We start from the raw sequence: 16,107 nt of genomic DNA on the forward strand, positions 1-16,107 counted from the left end.
AAGAAAACCAAACGTGATTAATATGAGAGTTTTCGGAAGTGTTGCTTATAATCATGTGCCATCTCAATTAAGACATAAACTTGATAACTGTGGAAAAAGAATGATAATGATAGGTTATGCTAGAAACGGTTATAGACTTTACGATGAAGATACTAAAAAAGTGGTGATAGGAAGAAATGTAATTTTTGATGAAAAAGAACGAAAAGAAAGACAGAATAATGTAGAACTGGAGTGCCGAGAGGTAAAAGAAGAAGATGTTTACAAAGAAAATAATAATGAAGAAAATGATAATGAAGAATTTTATGAAGCGGAAGATACATTAGAAAAAGATGATAATTCGAAGAAAATTTCTGAAAAAGAACAAATTGTAAGGGAGAAAAGAATAATTAGAAAACCCAAGTGGCAACAAGATTATGTTACTGATTTTGAAGGAAATGAAAATGAAGTAATGTATGCTTTAATGACTGGACAAATAGAAGATACGCCACATACATTTGAGGAAATAGATAAGAGAGAAGATAGTGAGTTATGGAGAAATGCAGTTAAGGAAGAGTTTAATGTTCTTGAAGATAGTGGAACATGGAGGAAAGTAGAAAGAAAGAGAGATATGAAACTTTTAGATACTAAATGGGTATTTACAAAGAAAAAAAGTAGGTGATGCAGAGATATGTAAAGCGCGACTTGTTGTTTTGGGATATCAACAAACAGGACATATGGATAATTTATATTCACCTGTATTGAAGATGCAAACATTAAGAACATTATTAGCAGTTGCTGCAAAGAAAGATTTTAAGATTAAACAAATGGATGTAAAAGGAGCTTTTCTTTATGGTCGAATTGATGAAGAAGTTTATTTAAAAATACCTAAAGGATATTATATTGGAAAAGAAGACAATTACGTTTTCAAATTAGAAAAATCACTTTATGGTTTAAGAAAATCTCCGAAATATTGGTATGAGAGATTTACTGAAGCAATGTTGGATTATGGCTTTCAACGTTCTGAAAATGATTATTGTTTATACATGAAAGATAATGTTTATGTTTTATTATACGTTGACGATCTTTTAATTTTCGCGAAGCAGGAGACAGAGATAGGAAAAGTGAAGACGTTTTTGACAACACAATTTAGAATGAAAGATCTAGGTAATACTGACATGACATATTTAGGAATTTCTATTAAGAGACTAGATGACTGTATTTTAGTTAATCAGACAAGATACTTAAAAAATATTCTTAAAATACATGGGATGAGTGATTGTAAAGGGATTGATACACCTATGGATGTAAATTTTAAATTTGAAGATGAAACTATTGATATGAATTATGAAGCTAAATGTAGATCTTTAATTGGTTCTTTGTTATATGTAACAGTGAATTCTAGGCCAGATTTAACGTTCCCTGTAAACTATTTAAGCAGATATCAATGTAAACCGAATTTGACTTTGTGGAAAGCTTTGAAAAGAATTTTGAGATATGTTAAACAAACTTTGTATTATAATTTATGTTATAAGAATTGTAATAATATTTCATTAGTTGGTTTTGCTGATGCAGATTGGGGTAGAGACGTTGATAGGAAATCAACTACTGGTTATTTGTTTTTAATTTTTGGTAACACTGTTGTATGGAAATCTAAAAAACAATCTGTAGTAGCTTTAAGTACGACGGAAGCAGAATTGGTAGCACTTTGTGAAGCTTGTGTTGAGTCTTGTTTTGTTATTAAGATTTTAAATGATTTAAATATTGAAGTAAAGGATTTTAAAATTTTTGAAGATAATCAAAGCACTATCAAATCTGTTCAAACTTATGATCAAAGAAAACTGAAGCATTTAGAAATTAAATATAATTTTATAAAACAAAAGGTTGAGCAAGGTTTTGTTAAAGTTGAATATATAAGTACTAATAACCAATTAGCTGATATTTTTACTAAGCCTGTTAGTAAGTTTTGTTTAAAAGAATTTGTTGTTAAGTTAGGAATTTTAAATGTGATGTCTGAGGAAGAGTGTTGAGTATAAGTAAGTTAGTGGACAGCCACCACATTTAAAGGTTATATTCTATTATATTATATTGTTTATGGTTATCTCATAGAGTGACATTGTTGTTGTGAAAAATGGTTTAAATTTGTAAGACGTTAAAATGTAGCTGATAGAAATAGAAGAGAAATAAAATGATTTAATATAAAGGAACTTTAATTAATTGAGGCATTCAGATCTACAAAGCCAATAAAACTTCGTCATTTTGAAGACAACATGATATTTTTAACTCAATTGGTAAAAAATAATAATGCATTAACTCTTAATTATAATAATTAATGAAATAGTACAGTAATTTGGCTTAAATCAATAAACTTAACAGTAAATTTAACAAAAGCAAAAATAATACAGTTTAGAAATTATAATAAGAAACCATATAGTTTAAATATTCACGAAACTAACAAAAAAATTGAAGACGTAAACGAAACAAACTTTTTATGTGTCAATATTGATTGTAACTTAAATTGGAAATCGCACGTAGATAAAATTAACAAAACAATATCCAGTTACTGTAACGCTCATTCGATACTTGCTGAAAGCTCTTCAGCTGAAGTTGCTCGAACTGCAAATGTTTTTCGTTACTTCACATATGGAATTATCTATTGGGGGAATTCTGTTAATGTAAATTCCACTTTTCTGCTTCAAAAAAGATGTATACGCATAATACATAACTTGTATGCAGATGACACATTATGAAATATATTTAAAGAAAAGGGCTATTTAACATTAACTTATATCTATATACTTGAATTATATGTATTTGTTCAAAATAACAAGTTATACTTTAGAAAAAAATGGATCTGAGAGATAACCAAAGAAATTTATATGAAGATGATTTGTATCTTCCCATTGTAAATATGTGATTAAAAATTGTTAAAATAATCACCAAAATAGTTTTAACTATTTTAAATTATAGACAACCACTGTTGAAATCCTGATACGGAAACCGAACGTATGCAGCCGCGCTAACTAAGATACATTATGTACCTGTCTCGATGATGGAGCATAGTGCGGAGCGGGCCCTTTTAAATCTATAGAGCGGGCACCATAATGTAGGCTATCTATCAATCCACCTCCCTATTTTATGAAAAAAAAAACTTAAAATCAAAATGGCGTGACATGCGATTGCGTGTTAATGATGGCGCCTTTCAAGTTTTTATAAATTTCGTGTGGGTTGAGGTAGTAGGAGTAGAGTAGGTAATTGTTTTTGATATAATTTTTGCTCCGTTAATTAAAAACGATAGTATTAATTGTTGTTTTCTATGTTGACGATATCAAAGTGTTTATGGACACATAATGTAGCTGTGATGGTATTATGGAACAACTATGGAATCCCTGGAAGAATCAAATTGTCACTCAATGAGCGATAGCTTTTCTTTGTACGAGCGTTATTTGAGAAGTTTTAATGTGGTAGATAATTTTACGGAAGAAGAAAATCCTAGAGAAACAATTTCGTCCAATAACTGCGATTACGAAAGTTCCAACAGTGGCAGTAATATTGACTTGTCAGTCGTTGCACCATCGATTGATAAAAACAAACATTGTGAACCTGAAAATATATTATTGAATCAAGCGCCTTCTGACAGTTTAGGCTTAGACAAAAGTTATTTGCAAAGTGATTTGTGTGTCAAGGCTGAATCCAATTCGTCTCTGGCTGTATCGCTACTTGATAACTCTTCTGCTACAGCTGATAATTGTCTCCTGAATGATAAGTCTGATCTAGCAGACGTGCCGATATCGTCCGACGACTCAAAACCGGATATATTCAAGCAGCCGGTGTTTATAACCTCTACTATGGAAAATAGTAATAACGCAGTCGACAGTGTGCCTATGTTCCGTGACGTGAGGAGCGCGGAGAACGTGTTTAAATTACCTATAAGTGAATTGTCCTTTAATGGCACTATAAAGCACGTCAAAAAGTTGACACCCATTGTGGATCCAATCACTGCTTTGACTTCAAACAATGCATTAGTGAATTTGGATGAGAAGTCTACTGACTGCCAATCTTATTTGGAGAGGGTGGATGATATTGATGGCGTTGAATCGGAGGTCAATGACCTCAGGGTTATGTCATCGGATGAACACAGCAGCAGTGATATGAAGGGAGAGGGTGAAAAAACAACAGAAAGTACAGGGGATTCTCAGTATGAGGAGAGCAAGAAAGAAGGGCAGGGGGAAGGCAGCAATGTTAAGTGGAACTCTGAGCAGAGTTATTCATCACTGGAGGCTTCTTTTGACAGTGGAGTGCGGTCTCCAGACATGTTCTCTGATAACGATGAAGACACTCAGTCAGAGCCTCAAATGGAAGCAGAACCTTTTTGGAGTTTTCTCAAAGATTTTGAAGCTTATGAGAAAAGAAAAGTTAGGAAGATTGAGGTAAGTGAATTCATTATTAATTTATTTCTATTTATTTTATTTTATTAGGGAAACTAACAGCTTTTCTTAACTATGTTATAACTAATTAATATCAACGAAACTATTAACAAGTTTCCACATATAAAAGCAAGTATGTATAGTATATAACATGTCTAATTAACATTTTTTAATTCATTGCTGAATGTTCATTTACAATTATAGAAAAGAGGCATATTTATTGTGCAAGATGGCTAACTTTTGATAATTGGAAGTTTTAGCACTAGTGTCTAAACACTACATGAGTTACCCTAAGGTAACTAATTTTTTTTTGTAAGGTACATTGTTTGTCATTTTCAATTGTCAAAAACAATTTACCTTACAAGGATTTTTAATCACAATACAGAAAATAACAAAACAATTATTTTTAATAATCAAATATTAAAAATAACAAAACAATTATTTTTAATATTTGATTATTAAAAATAATTGTTTTGTTATTTTCTGTAAGTTATAATAATGTAGGGCTAGAATAACTAAATCACAACTTTTACAATGTGTGTGTGTGGTTTTGTTTCAGAAAACTCTTGCTGGAGTACTGCCCCCTCCATCTGTTACAACCCTAAAGACTGATGTCACTGAAATGCTACAAAAATACTATTGCTTCCTGCCGGCATTCAGTGATGACACAAAGGTTGACGCTTCACATGTCAACTCAGCAACTCCAACAAAGAGAGTCTCATTTGTTCATATTCCAACAGAAACTGAGTCTTTACAAGGGACAGAAGACAGTGAAAGAAATACAATGAAAAGTACTGAGAGTATAAAGTGTGATTCTGACCTAGATACAAGTACAAATGATAGGACTGTTGAAATTAGACTGGGTAGTGAAATTGAGGCTTTGGAGACAGCATGGCCAGATATATTGAAATGCAGATATTATGATGTTTAGTAAGTATTCTATAACATTAGAATATTAACTTAGTGATTAACTTCTGATGTCATTAACCAAGTAATGCTATTAAGTTTCACATCATTAATTCTCGTTTATCATCAAATATATCTTCATTACAATTAATGATATTCAAAATGCCCTTTTAACCATAAATTAATCATTAACTTATCATAATGCATTACAACTAGTTTAACTCTGGAATAAATTAATGTACAAATAGCATTTATAAGGTGATGCTACGGTTTTGTAGCTTGTGGTTCCACCCTAGTATTCTAGGGCGGAACTTGGTAGGGATTACCTGGGAGACTAAAAGACAAAGAAAGAAGCAGGGTTGATGTCAGGCAGGAGCAATCGTAGGCATCTTGCTATAAAATAGTTGAAAACATTGGTGTTTTCATTCTTATGAATTACTTCACAAGTTTGTAGCAGTCATTGCAGCAATAATAAGTATCATAGGAGTATTACTGCTTTAAAATTTTTTGAGGCATAAATAATTATGCATTTAAACCATTTATTTAAATTAGTATATTATTTACCATTACAGCTACAACGTAACCACATACTCAGAGAAGTTTGAGCTGCTAGCCTTACGGTACGGCGAGCGGTTTGTAGGAGCCGAAACAGAGACAAGTGTCTGCATATACTCTGGAGGCTTGCAGTCCCCCAGTAGCGCTAGCAAGAGAAAGGCTCTTAGACTCAAGTAAGTGAAACACAAATGAAAAGGAAAACTTGATTTTTCAGCTTGTAACCTTTATATGTAAGCTATTATATAGTTGCCCACGGAAAAAAGTAGCCAAAATTGCATGTGCTTATCACCCTTACCCTTCCAACTATTCCCACACAAAAGATTTATCACTCCATACTCTGTATTGACTAAAAGATACAAATAATACACTTTCACATAACATTAGTATGGACATGAGTTGATGACAACTGACTAACAAACGACCGTGCGAAGTGGAGATAATAAATGTAGGATAGGGGCCTTAGGCTCTGACGCTCAACAGCTGAGGAAGTTACCTGGAAAACTTTAACATGTTATTTTCAGAATGGCACAAGCGAAGTCCCCGGGCCGCCGGCTGTCGCACCTGGCGCGGCGGCGACAAGCGTTCTGCAGCGCGGCCACCATCAGCGACAAATCGGCTAACAGCAAGATGGTGCTCATTGACAAGAAGTATGTATCTTTTTCTCTCTTCTTTGTGCACAATACTTCTCTACAGGGCTATGATTCGCATTGGCCTCTTGTTGGGGCCCTTTTTTGCGGGAAGAGTCGGCTGCTTAATTAATCCAGCCCCAATGTTGATGGTTAGGCTTCACTCGTGATCTCTGGGTTTCTTTAAGGATTCTTGTTGATGCAACATCATGACTCGCCAAGGAGTTTCTTCAAACCCCATGCATTCTCTGCATATTAAGACTTAGGATGAAAAGGTGTCGATTTAGTGCACAGACCAATAATTATTCCAATTATAATGCATAAATACTGTTAATTTTAGTAACATTGATTCAATGAACAAAACTCAATTTTGATCAAAACAAAATATAAGAATATATTTTGTTTTGATCAAAATTGAGGTCTCAGTAGCACAAAAGATAATCCTCCATTTGTTATGGTAAATCTGTAGAAAGACTTATGGAAATATTGAACAAGACAATATGCTGTGCACCCTTATCATCATTGCTATGCATGCCCATTAGCATAACAATAAATAACAAAACCCTCCTAAGATACTTCAGTATTATTGTACTGTAAAAGCAATGTAATAATCAATTTATGACTGCATTTTTATGCACGCAAAAGCATTCAGATTCACTATCAATGCTTATGAGGCATTGCAATTACTCGCGTATTTTTATAGAAAAATACCAAAGAAATATAAGTAGATTATTAATAAATATAATCTAGTAATTTATTTGTTAGTGCATCCCCCCAGATGGTTCCTTTTACACAAACTTTATTAGCCGTATAAGAGTATCTAGATCACCAGGTAAAGCCTAACGATAGGTATATTCTGCAATTAATCTTAAATGATAGATATATTCTGCAATTAATCTCTAATGTAACTTAGTATATTTATTTTTTATTGTATTAAGAAGAGAAAATTGTCTCTAAAACTTCTTACCATTCTCATATTTACCTAATACATTTCACATTAATCTAACAACAGAATGTTTTTAAGTTTCTTCCCACACAGAAAGTTGATCACCACATCAGAAAGGAAAAGTCCCCGGCTCAGACGAACTCCTGGCAAGAAGACACCCATTCGGAAAACCCCAGGCAAGAAAACTCCAGGCAAGACACCCAAGACCCGCAGTGGAGGCTCCAGTAAGAAAAAAGCTATGCGACGCCTCCTCATGGACCCTGAATCATTAACAAGATCACAGCCCACGCGAGAGACGCTAAAAAGAGCCTTATTCATAAGTCCGGAGAACAGAAAATCTGTCCCGGTGCAAACAAGCACTTCTGTGCCACTTCAAGCAATGAAATCCAAAAGAGCATTGTTCGGGTCTCCAGAATTGGCTCAAACTAAAAGTTCAGATGGTTCATTGAGTGATCAGTTTTTGAAAAGGAAGCGGGATGCATTGGATGATGTACCGGAGACTAGTCGAAGTAAAATAGCTAAAAGTCTGTCTTTTGGTGGAGATACTATTGGGAATTCGTCGCATATGTCGATTAACCGTCGCGCGTCTGAAATGTTCATGTCGAAGAATACAGCTCAGTTGAATGATATTCATAAAAAGGTAAATGCAATATTTATAAGTATTTTATCTAAGGTCATATAATCATATCAATTTATTAAGTCGATTACTCCCGCACTATCGTCACCTCACATCGAAAATTTTCTACTCCTGTGTTAAAACATCTTCTATATCTATACATATAATAAAACTTATTGGGCTATGTTTGTTGGCGCTAAACGTAAAAATTACTTAATGGAATTTTAATGCGGTTTTCTCAGTTTCCTAGCGGATGGTTAACTTAAAATCTGGTACGGTTTCATCACGTCGCTTAAAATCAGAGATGTTGAAAATAATAAGTTATGAGAGGTCGAAACCACAAAGTTATTAGGCAAAGCCCCGCGGACATTCCCGCTATCTGTTTATATTGAAAACTGATTTGAATGCGGGTTTTTTAAATTTTTTAAATTTGTATTTATTGAATCTGATAAATAAAGGACATATTACAAACGTATCGCAGAAATTGCTGTGGGCGGTGACGGAGGCCCTGCGCGCGCACGGCTGGGGCATGTCGTCGGCGGGGTTCCGCGAGAAGGCGTCAGCGCTGGCGCGCCTCACGCGGCGTCTGCTGGCGCTGGCGCCGCACGCCGCGCGTCTCGCTAGCACTCATCTCTCCACCTCCGACACCATGCTCAAGTATGTATAATTCACTAGCTGCAGTCAATTTCTACAGGAACAATTATTTTTCCGAGGTCAAATGTACCCTATGTCCTGCTTCATACTTCAAACTATATGTATGCAAGTGTGAAGAGTTAAAAAAACAAATTTACTTTCGCATTTGTAATATTAGTTAGGATTAGGATTAGCTGCAGCTTGAGTTGTTACCCGCGTAAATGAAAAAAAAAACTTACGTTTTTATGCACAGTAAAAATCTACTTTATAAAGTGCCATTGACTATCAAACTTTTTGACAAGCCTTTATTTAGCATCCCCAATGTTTATTATATATTTACCAAAATTTGCAATACATCACTTCACTAGACGCTTGCCAACTAAATATTAGCAATATATATATTTTTTTATGTTGACTTCTGGCTTCACATCACAGGAATTCATTCAGAAACACTGAATGAACTAAAGCAATGACTAATGTTGCGAAAGAGAGTAAACCTAATATGAATAACTGATATCAAATCTAGATTTCTCAAATTTATAGACAAAAAATATTAATCAAAGCGTCTTATTTCAGACTGGCGCGGCAGTACGTGTTTGCAATAATCCAGGGCCGATCCGTCGACGACTGCTTCAAAGAAGAGCAAGCCAGGCTCAACAACGAAGCGAACACCAAAGTCTTCGGCTACATCTCAGCCTCGGACTACCAACAAATGAGAGCTCGACAGGGCACATCCAGTACATTCACGTCACAGATCAAAGAAAACTGCACAGACATATCCATAAAGCAAGAACCTAGAAGTGCCTCGAAAAATATCCTACAAGACAAACTAGTTAATATAGATTCAAATTCCAACTCGAGCAGCGGGATCAGTATGCTTGATAAAGCTAGTCTAGGCATTTTCAAATCGAACTCGATGCCGTCGTTTGAGGAAGCTGCTAAAATGAGAGCGAGAAGGCAGATTAGTTTTGACAATGTGGAGTTTCCCAAGAGGTGATGTGTCTGACTAAGTTTTGCTCATCAAGTGTTGTGCATCGTTGTGTGGTAGCATGTAGATAATTGACTATTCATTGATTTTGTTTCTCATAACCCTTTTTTGGTTTTACCTTTTCTCTGTCTTTACATTATTTTGTTCAGTAACTACATTTCTATTTTTACTCTTGTTTTTGTGCATTGTGGCAATTTGAACTGTTAATTTTCTTTGTTTCAATGGTGCAGATGAAATTACATAAACTTTTCTATATTATTTGCGGTAAAATAATATTTTGTGTAGAGTGTCTATGTAAAAATATATTTTTTGTCACAAATGATACAGTAAAAAGTTGGACTGAGGCATAACTGCTCACCGATCGAATTAAATTATTTATAGTCGTGGTAGTTACTGACAGGATCTTTTTTAGTTACTAAGTTGGTAGCTACTTTTAGTGTAATTTACACATTTATTCTGCATTTGCAGTAGAACTAGTATACTTCAGTGGAATTTAGTGAATGATATCGTCAATTTAATATAATTAGCTCATTACCCCTTTCCGCGTTGTTTTGTCTTATAGTTTTATTTCGTTACTTATGTGATGCTTATTGGACACGAGTTTTGTAAATGCGGATTTAATATGATCAACTTTTGTTGTTGAAAACGAGATGGCAATTGCTAAAATATTGCAATTAACGCCTTTGTGGCTTATAATACTGCTCACTCTAATGGTAATATTGTAGAAACCACTACAAACATTTATCCCATTATTCATAAAAAAGTTATAATAGCATAGGTACTTGGTAAAATATGTTTTGTCACTATAGCACCTTATGATATTTGCCATTGACAGAGACATAACATACTTTATCTTAGTTTGCTTTAACTTTTTTATGAATAACAGGGTTAATTATCTACATAATGTTGTACAATATTCACAATATTAGGATCGTCAATTTAAATGTATCTTATGACGTTCGTATATAGTGAAATTGCAATTTTATCTGCTTCTTTAAATCAAAAACTTGTGTTAGGCATGACGAATTTCTTAGCAATTAGTAACCAGCATTGGTTAATAGTATTGATATTATCAAATTGACGTAAGAATGTGCAGAGCATAGGGTATTCCGAGTGTAACTTGAAATCATTTTTTGGTGTATTGTAACTATATGACAATGTATGCGTGACGTGTTGCTATTGCTGAGCTTGATCTCAGGTTTTATTATAAGTGTAATATGTAAGTAAAAGTAATAAATTATTTGGTCTTCGTAATATGTTGTTTTATTGTTTTTATGGTCACTTATTATAGTGCCTAATAATTGTAGTCACTAATGACTACACTACATAATGTAGACACCGGCCCCTTTGTTGATGTATACACAAACTGTCTATTGGCGTCGCTATGCGAAGTTTATTTGGAATAATTTTATTTGTATAACGTAGGGCGTGTGGTTCTGCTGCTAGTGAGACTGCCATGATATTTCCCAATCTTGCTTTCCCGCTAATGCCAATACACTCCAATCTTACACTGAATTACCATTAGTTGCATTAGAATTATCACATTAATGAGATATGTAAGATTAGATAGATAAAAAATTTCTATGTTGATGTTTGTAACGTTTCCAACTGTAAGCAAAAATGGGGGGAGGTCAGTCGCACCCTAGTGTAACAGAAGATCTCTTGGAAGATTACACGACCCTTACGTATTTAAGCAAAGGCGAAATATTATAGTAAGTTATATATATTATAGTATGTTATAGTTATATTATATTATTATAACAAAAAAAGATTAATATCTAAAGTTTTAAAAAAATGTGCACATTTGTAAGATTTCTTCTTTCTTTGTGTTGTTATAAGAATAAAATTATTACAGTTTGATGAAGAAATTCAAATCAATCGATCCTGATAAAGTGCTTGCGGACTATCAACACAGGTTTAGCCGGGATAAAATCATCCAAAAGTTTGATGTTCTACGGGTGAGTAACATTCGACCACAGAATTTAAAATTGTTATTCTTAGCATTCTACTTATAAGTACTATATAAATTTAAAGTAAGGTACATCGTTTCTCTTGTCTTGATTTTACATAGTCGACATAGCAGTGGGTCATGGCCATTTCGATTTCAACTTAGTACGACATCAACTATGTTTTCTCACGATATTTTCCTTCGCTATACCTAAGCGAGTTGTGGTCTATGTAAATTACTATAGAACTCTACTATAGCACGTAGAGTCAAATTGGTAGACAAAATTACGTGGCGAGAATATAATTCGAATACCAAAACAAGCGGGCGTCACCGCTTGTTTTGGTATGTGTTGAAGAAGGAAGCTGACGCTGGCCTGCTTATCTTTTACAAAAAAGATATTTTGATTAAAAACGTTAAGACTAGTAAACCAAGTTTCGGTACTTACCGGTGGGTTTTCATCTTTGGATTTTCAGAATAACCCATTCCAAGACCGAATCTTTCGGGTGTTCTCTTCAAAGAGGGACGACTCCTTTTCGTTTGAGGACCTGTTGGACTTATGTTCGGCCATGAGCGCTGATTGTCCACCCGACGTCAGAGCGACTTGGGCGTTTAGGATATATGGCGAGTATAGGATATTGCGTTATTTAAATGAGCATGGAATTGTCATTCCGAGGTATTCGTTTAGGGCCAGTTGTTTTAAAGATCATTCATGCTTTGGGACCTTGCTCTGAAATCGCTTCAGTATTTTCAATCCATTGATTATGCCCGTTTTCAGTAGTTTTATTGAGTACCTAATCTTAGGTACGAATTGAACTGCTGGTGAGTTCCTTTCCAATTGGCTTACGAGTACTAGGTAATACCGCCATTGGAAACTTTGTACCTATTGACAATTATTAGACTTATTTAGCCATTCATAAATCGTAAACCTCCATGTAATGATAGGACATAGATACTTAAAGCATAGGGGCTCAAACTTGTTTGTATTATACAAGGAATGTTTTTTTTTGTTTCGTACAGATCTTGACGAGGACAATCAAATAACTGAACGAGACATTTGTGAGATCATAGATAGACTGCTGGATACAAAAAAGAATGACCAAAATAAACTCGATGACGAAAGTAAAAAGAAGATAAGTAAAAATGTAAGAACACCACAGATTATTAAATTTGTAACTACTTAGCATGTTCATGTTCTATCATTATCATGGTTATTCACGGACCTCATTGAACTGTTTTTTCAGAGGGAAGGTTAAAACTGATATCCCTAAACATTTACTATATAAATAAGTACTTATATAAATACTTACTTTATATAAATACTACATACTTTACATTTATATAAATACTTACTTTCGCGTTGCATGATTATATACTGAAAAACAGGTACCTACGCACGCGCACATAACAAGTAACTACCTAAAAAGGTCCGAAACGTCTAGAATAGAAATAAAAAAGGTATGTGCGCGTTTAATACCTGTTGTTTAGTAATATAATAATCCCTAAATTCTATTTCAATATCTTATGAGATCACTAAAATGTAGAAATATGTCCCAACAAACAGGATGACTTTGTATGCCAGTGAGTTGATCCATGGGGAAAATCAAATTATATGTATAGGTTTGGACTTTATAACAAAAGGGACTGATATCTTGTTTTAACTGACATTCTTCTAATTACAGATCCTAGATGAAATAAAATTGGACCACAGCGACGGCATTAGCCTCGGCGAGTTCAAATACATTTTGGCGCGTTTCCCTGAATTTGAAACTTCGTTTTACTTTAGAATGTAGACCGTGACCGAAACAGCGATGAGGACTGAGCAGTGATTAATAAATTAAAAAGAAAGAGGTATTCCTTGAAGCGCATAAAAACTGGCGAAGCATTGTGTATTTGGTCGATATACCTACATTATGCAGAGCAGTGACAACATGCGTTTGTTGTACCTAGAGATTTTATACTATTTATATTTTATACAGTTTATTTCAACTTAATCGTTACCTAATTAGCCCCCTCCAATAGAACTACGGAAAAGAAGGAAATTGATTATTACTTTCTTGTAGTTGTTCGCCGCGAACTTAGACCTCGCGAACACAATACATTTTTGATGAATTTTTACAAAATTGCGAATATTTCAAAAACGACTGAACCGATTTTGATGCCCTCACTTAAAACTTAAAAATTCCATTAGCAGATCCTACATACCTTTTAAATTTCATCAAAATCAGACCAACGGTTCGAAAGTTATCGCGTTACAAACATACAATGTATTTTTGCTCCAAGTAGAATGTTATACCTCGTTCGCTTCGCTCGCACGGTCTATTAAAATGCGGACTTTTGAATATGTGTTTCTCAATGGAAAGAGGGTAGAATCTAGATGATTCCTACGACCCTATGATTAAAAATATATTTCTCGGTACATAGATATATAGTAAATTTCCGGAGAAAAGCCCCGGCAGTTAGTTAAATTATAGAAACAGACATCTTCAGAACATATATATTATATATACATCTATATAACTGGATGGAGGAATAAAAGTAAAAAAATAGGTATAATATCAATTTAAATGTATTTTTAGAATTTAAAAATCGCACATACCTACATCGTCCGAATTCAATGAAAGCAAAGAGTTGCAAACATTTTTTTAAATAATTTCTTGATCTTTTTCTTCAGTTTTGACTAATGGTAGTTAACTCTTGTATGGCATACTAACGGACGTAGGCCTTACAAGCTGCCTTGTTGAATCTTCCGGCGAGGGTGCGGTCGGGCAATGCGGGCGGGTTGCTGGTACGGCCCGTTTCACTCGGGAGTACCAGCGGTTGTTTGTATTTCACGTGGTACATGGGGAACGACAAGTATGATCTGCGATAAATAATTTTGTGTTTATTACAACAGATTAAATAAAATAGTCCGCCGATATCTTTAGGTACATAAAAGAGAGAAGTTTGTTTCTAAGTATTTCTATATTTTATAAAGGTCGACGGAGTATAAGGAATCACGGCGCGCGACGGCGACGCGTAGCGGGAGAAATGTTCCATTTGTGGTGGTCGAAAAATGCGAACATAGTATCTCCCTGCTTGGTGTATCTAATCCATTATTTTTTCATGGATAAATAAAAACTATAGCAATATATAAAGCTTGGCCAAATTGGTAAAATATTAGGTATAGAGCTGCTTTCTTACTAATATCATTAAAATATAGCGCAAACTTACACTGTCATCTCCTCCGGACATTGGAATGCGTACTGAGGGTCTTTGAAGAAGATCAAAGGATGATGGGCACTAGCATAGCCCCTGTAATAGTCTCTATGCCGTTGGCAAGCCTGTAATGCAATATATTTTTACTATTGGCAAGTATCCAAATATAAACCAACAAAATCGTTTTTCCAATTGTATTGTTTGTTATTAAAAAAAATTAAATAATAAATTTAAACGAGCAATTAGAATTCGTTTGGAAGATCACGCACGCTATGCATTAGTTACTTTAATATGTCAAAATATATTTGCCCGCTTTTGTTATTGTTGGCTTACTTCATAAAAGGTTTCAATTTCATCTCGCCTTCCATTATCAATAAATAATATATCGTCCATTGTACTATTAATTTCAATAAGTTTATATAATCAAAACAAAATTTCACTTTTGCACATTTCGTATTTTAGCGCCACCACATCATCACCATTTTTTTAACGTCAACAAGCAAGAAGCATAGGTACCTCAACTCTACTCTGCGGCCGAAATTCGGCCACAGAGTATAAAAAAAGTTGTTGGTTGAAATTCAACTATCTACGGTTTACAGTACGGTACCTAGGTACGGTAAAATATGTAGTAGAATAGCTATTAAGCTAGACGAAGCTATTGAAGAACCAAAAGACTCAGATCAATTACTCAAAAGATAAAGGAAAATGCCATTTTGTCCGCCAGAATAATATTAAGTTATGATACTTTATGATTTAAAATGTGTGATCATGTCACTGCGATCTATCAACAAAATTGAAATTTACCGCTTTATTAATAAAAAAATGTTATGAATGAAAATCGTACGTACATCATAAAATGTTTCTATTTCTTTTTGGCGCAAAATATCCACAAACACAATATTTTTAACCATTGTTTTTATAATTTATGTTTGTATATGAGCCAAAAGCACAATTTTCTTCAGAAGGTATATTAATGAACTTCTACTGAAGAAAATATTAAAATTAAAACGTTTTCAATGTCACCATGACTGCGCTGCCGTCGTCGCATTCATAGGCTTTGTCAAAAGATTCAGAAAAGGCACTGCGCGCGGGTCACGTATGAAACAAAGATGTGGCATTGCACTCCGTTGATCTGTCTATAGGTCGTGATTTAATAGACGTAATTTTATACACGAATTTAAAGGAGTTTTTGGAAGAGACGATAGCTACAACACCCTCAATCCAAATTCTCGAACTAAACTACAGGAAGCGACTATGCGAAGAATTGTTAAAAAAAAACTGAGAAAAATAC

The 16,107-nt window shown here is 34.1% G+C and overlaps 3 protein-coding genes across 5 annotated transcripts; 2 read left to right on the forward strand and 1 right to left on the reverse strand.

Annotated features, from left to right (window-relative positions):
* The first annotated feature begins 3,123 nt into the window (after positions 1-3,123).
* On the forward strand, positions 3,124-10,927 carry mi (minus). 2 transcript variants are annotated; one of them, XM_053759154.2, is made up of 7 exons: positions 3,124-4,406; positions 4,963-5,333; positions 5,882-6,037; positions 6,386-6,511; positions 7,515-8,076; positions 8,534-8,709; positions 9,262-10,927. In XM_053759154.2, the coding sequence occupies exons 1-7, from the start codon at positions 3,357-3,359 to the stop codon at positions 9,680-9,682; spliced, it is 2,862 nt and encodes a 953-aa protein (XP_053615129.1). In that variant the 5' UTR covers positions 3,124-3,356; the 3' UTR covers positions 9,683-10,927. The 2 variants fall into 2 exon arrangements, with proteins under 2 accessions (XP_053615129.1, XP_053615130.1); XM_053759155.2 differs by having other exon boundaries at positions 7,530-8,076.
* A 335-nt stretch (positions 10,928-11,262) lies between these two features.
* LOC128677967 (calcium and integrin-binding protein 1-like) lies at positions 11,263-13,619 on the forward strand. The gene is made up of 5 exons (XM_053759157.1): positions 11,263-11,385; positions 11,529-11,631; positions 12,095-12,242; positions 12,639-12,763; positions 13,301-13,619. The coding sequence occupies exons 1-5, from the start codon at positions 11,294-11,296 to the stop codon at positions 13,409-13,411; spliced, it is 579 nt and encodes a 192-aa protein (XP_053615132.1). The 5' UTR covers positions 11,263-11,293; the 3' UTR covers positions 13,412-13,619.
* A 550-nt stretch (positions 13,620-14,169) lies between these two features.
* On the reverse strand, positions 14,170-16,054 carry LOC128677971 (uncharacterized). Of its 2 annotated transcripts, none has more exons than XM_053759166.2 (3): positions 15,665-16,054; positions 14,832-14,941; positions 14,170-14,481 (listed from the first exon to the last, which is right to left on the reverse strand). In XM_053759166.2, the coding sequence occupies exons 1-3, from the start codon at positions 15,725-15,727 to the stop codon at positions 14,328-14,330; spliced, it is 327 nt and encodes a 108-aa protein (XP_053615141.1). In that variant the 5' UTR covers positions 15,728-16,054; the 3' UTR covers positions 14,170-14,327. The 2 variants fall into 2 exon arrangements, with proteins under 2 accessions (XP_053615141.1, XP_053615142.1); XM_053759167.2 differs by lacking the exon at positions 15,665-16,054 and adding an exon at positions 15,150-15,337.
* Between the last annotated feature and the right edge of the window lie 53 nt (positions 16,055-16,107).

The sequence above is a fragment of the Plodia interpunctella genome, chromosome 18 (genome assembly GCF_027563975.2).
Source record: "Plodia interpunctella isolate USDA-ARS_2022_Savannah chromosome 18, ilPloInte3.2, whole genome shotgun sequence".
Classification (NCBI taxonomy): domain Eukaryota; kingdom Metazoa; phylum Arthropoda; class Insecta; order Lepidoptera; family Pyralidae; genus Plodia; species Plodia interpunctella.

Excerpts from the sequence above, each read along its gene's own strand:
- LOC128677971 (XM_053759166.2), bottom strand. The coding sequence starts at position 15,727 with ATGGTTAAAAATATTGTGTTTGTGGATATTTTGCGCCAAAAAGAAATA. Across the intron at positions 14,942-15,664 it reads AAATAGAAACATTTTATGAT|GCTTGCCAACGGCATAGAGA; the intron begins GTACGTACGATT and ends ATTGCATTACAG. Across the intron at positions 14,482-14,831 it reads TGTCCGGAGGAGATGACAGT|ATCATACTTGTCGTTCCCCA; the intron begins GTAAGTTTGCGC and ends TATTTATCGCAG.
- mi (XM_053759154.2), top strand. The coding sequence starts at position 3,357 with ATGGAATCCCTGGAAGAATCAAATTGTCACTCAATGAGCGATAGCTTT. Across the intron at positions 4,407-4,962 it reads GAAAAGTTAGGAAGATTGAG|AAAACTCTTGCTGGAGTACT; the intron begins GTAAGTGAATTC and ends GTTTTGTTTCAG. Across the intron at positions 8,077-8,533 it reads TGAATGATATTCATAAAAAG|AAATTGCTGTGGGCGGTGAC; the intron begins GTAAATGCAATA and ends AACGTATCGCAG.
- LOC128677967 (XM_053759157.1), top strand. The coding sequence starts at position 11,294 with ATGGGGGGAGGTCAGTCGCACCCTAGTGTAACAGAAGATCTCTTGGAA. Across the intron at positions 11,632-12,094 it reads AAAAGTTTGATGTTCTACGG|AATAACCCATTCCAAGACCG; the intron begins GTGAGTAACATT and ends TTGGATTTTCAG. Across the intron at positions 12,243-12,638 it reads TTGGGCGTTTAGGATATATG|ATCTTGACGAGGACAATCAA; the intron begins GCGAGTATAGGA and ends TGTTTCGTACAG.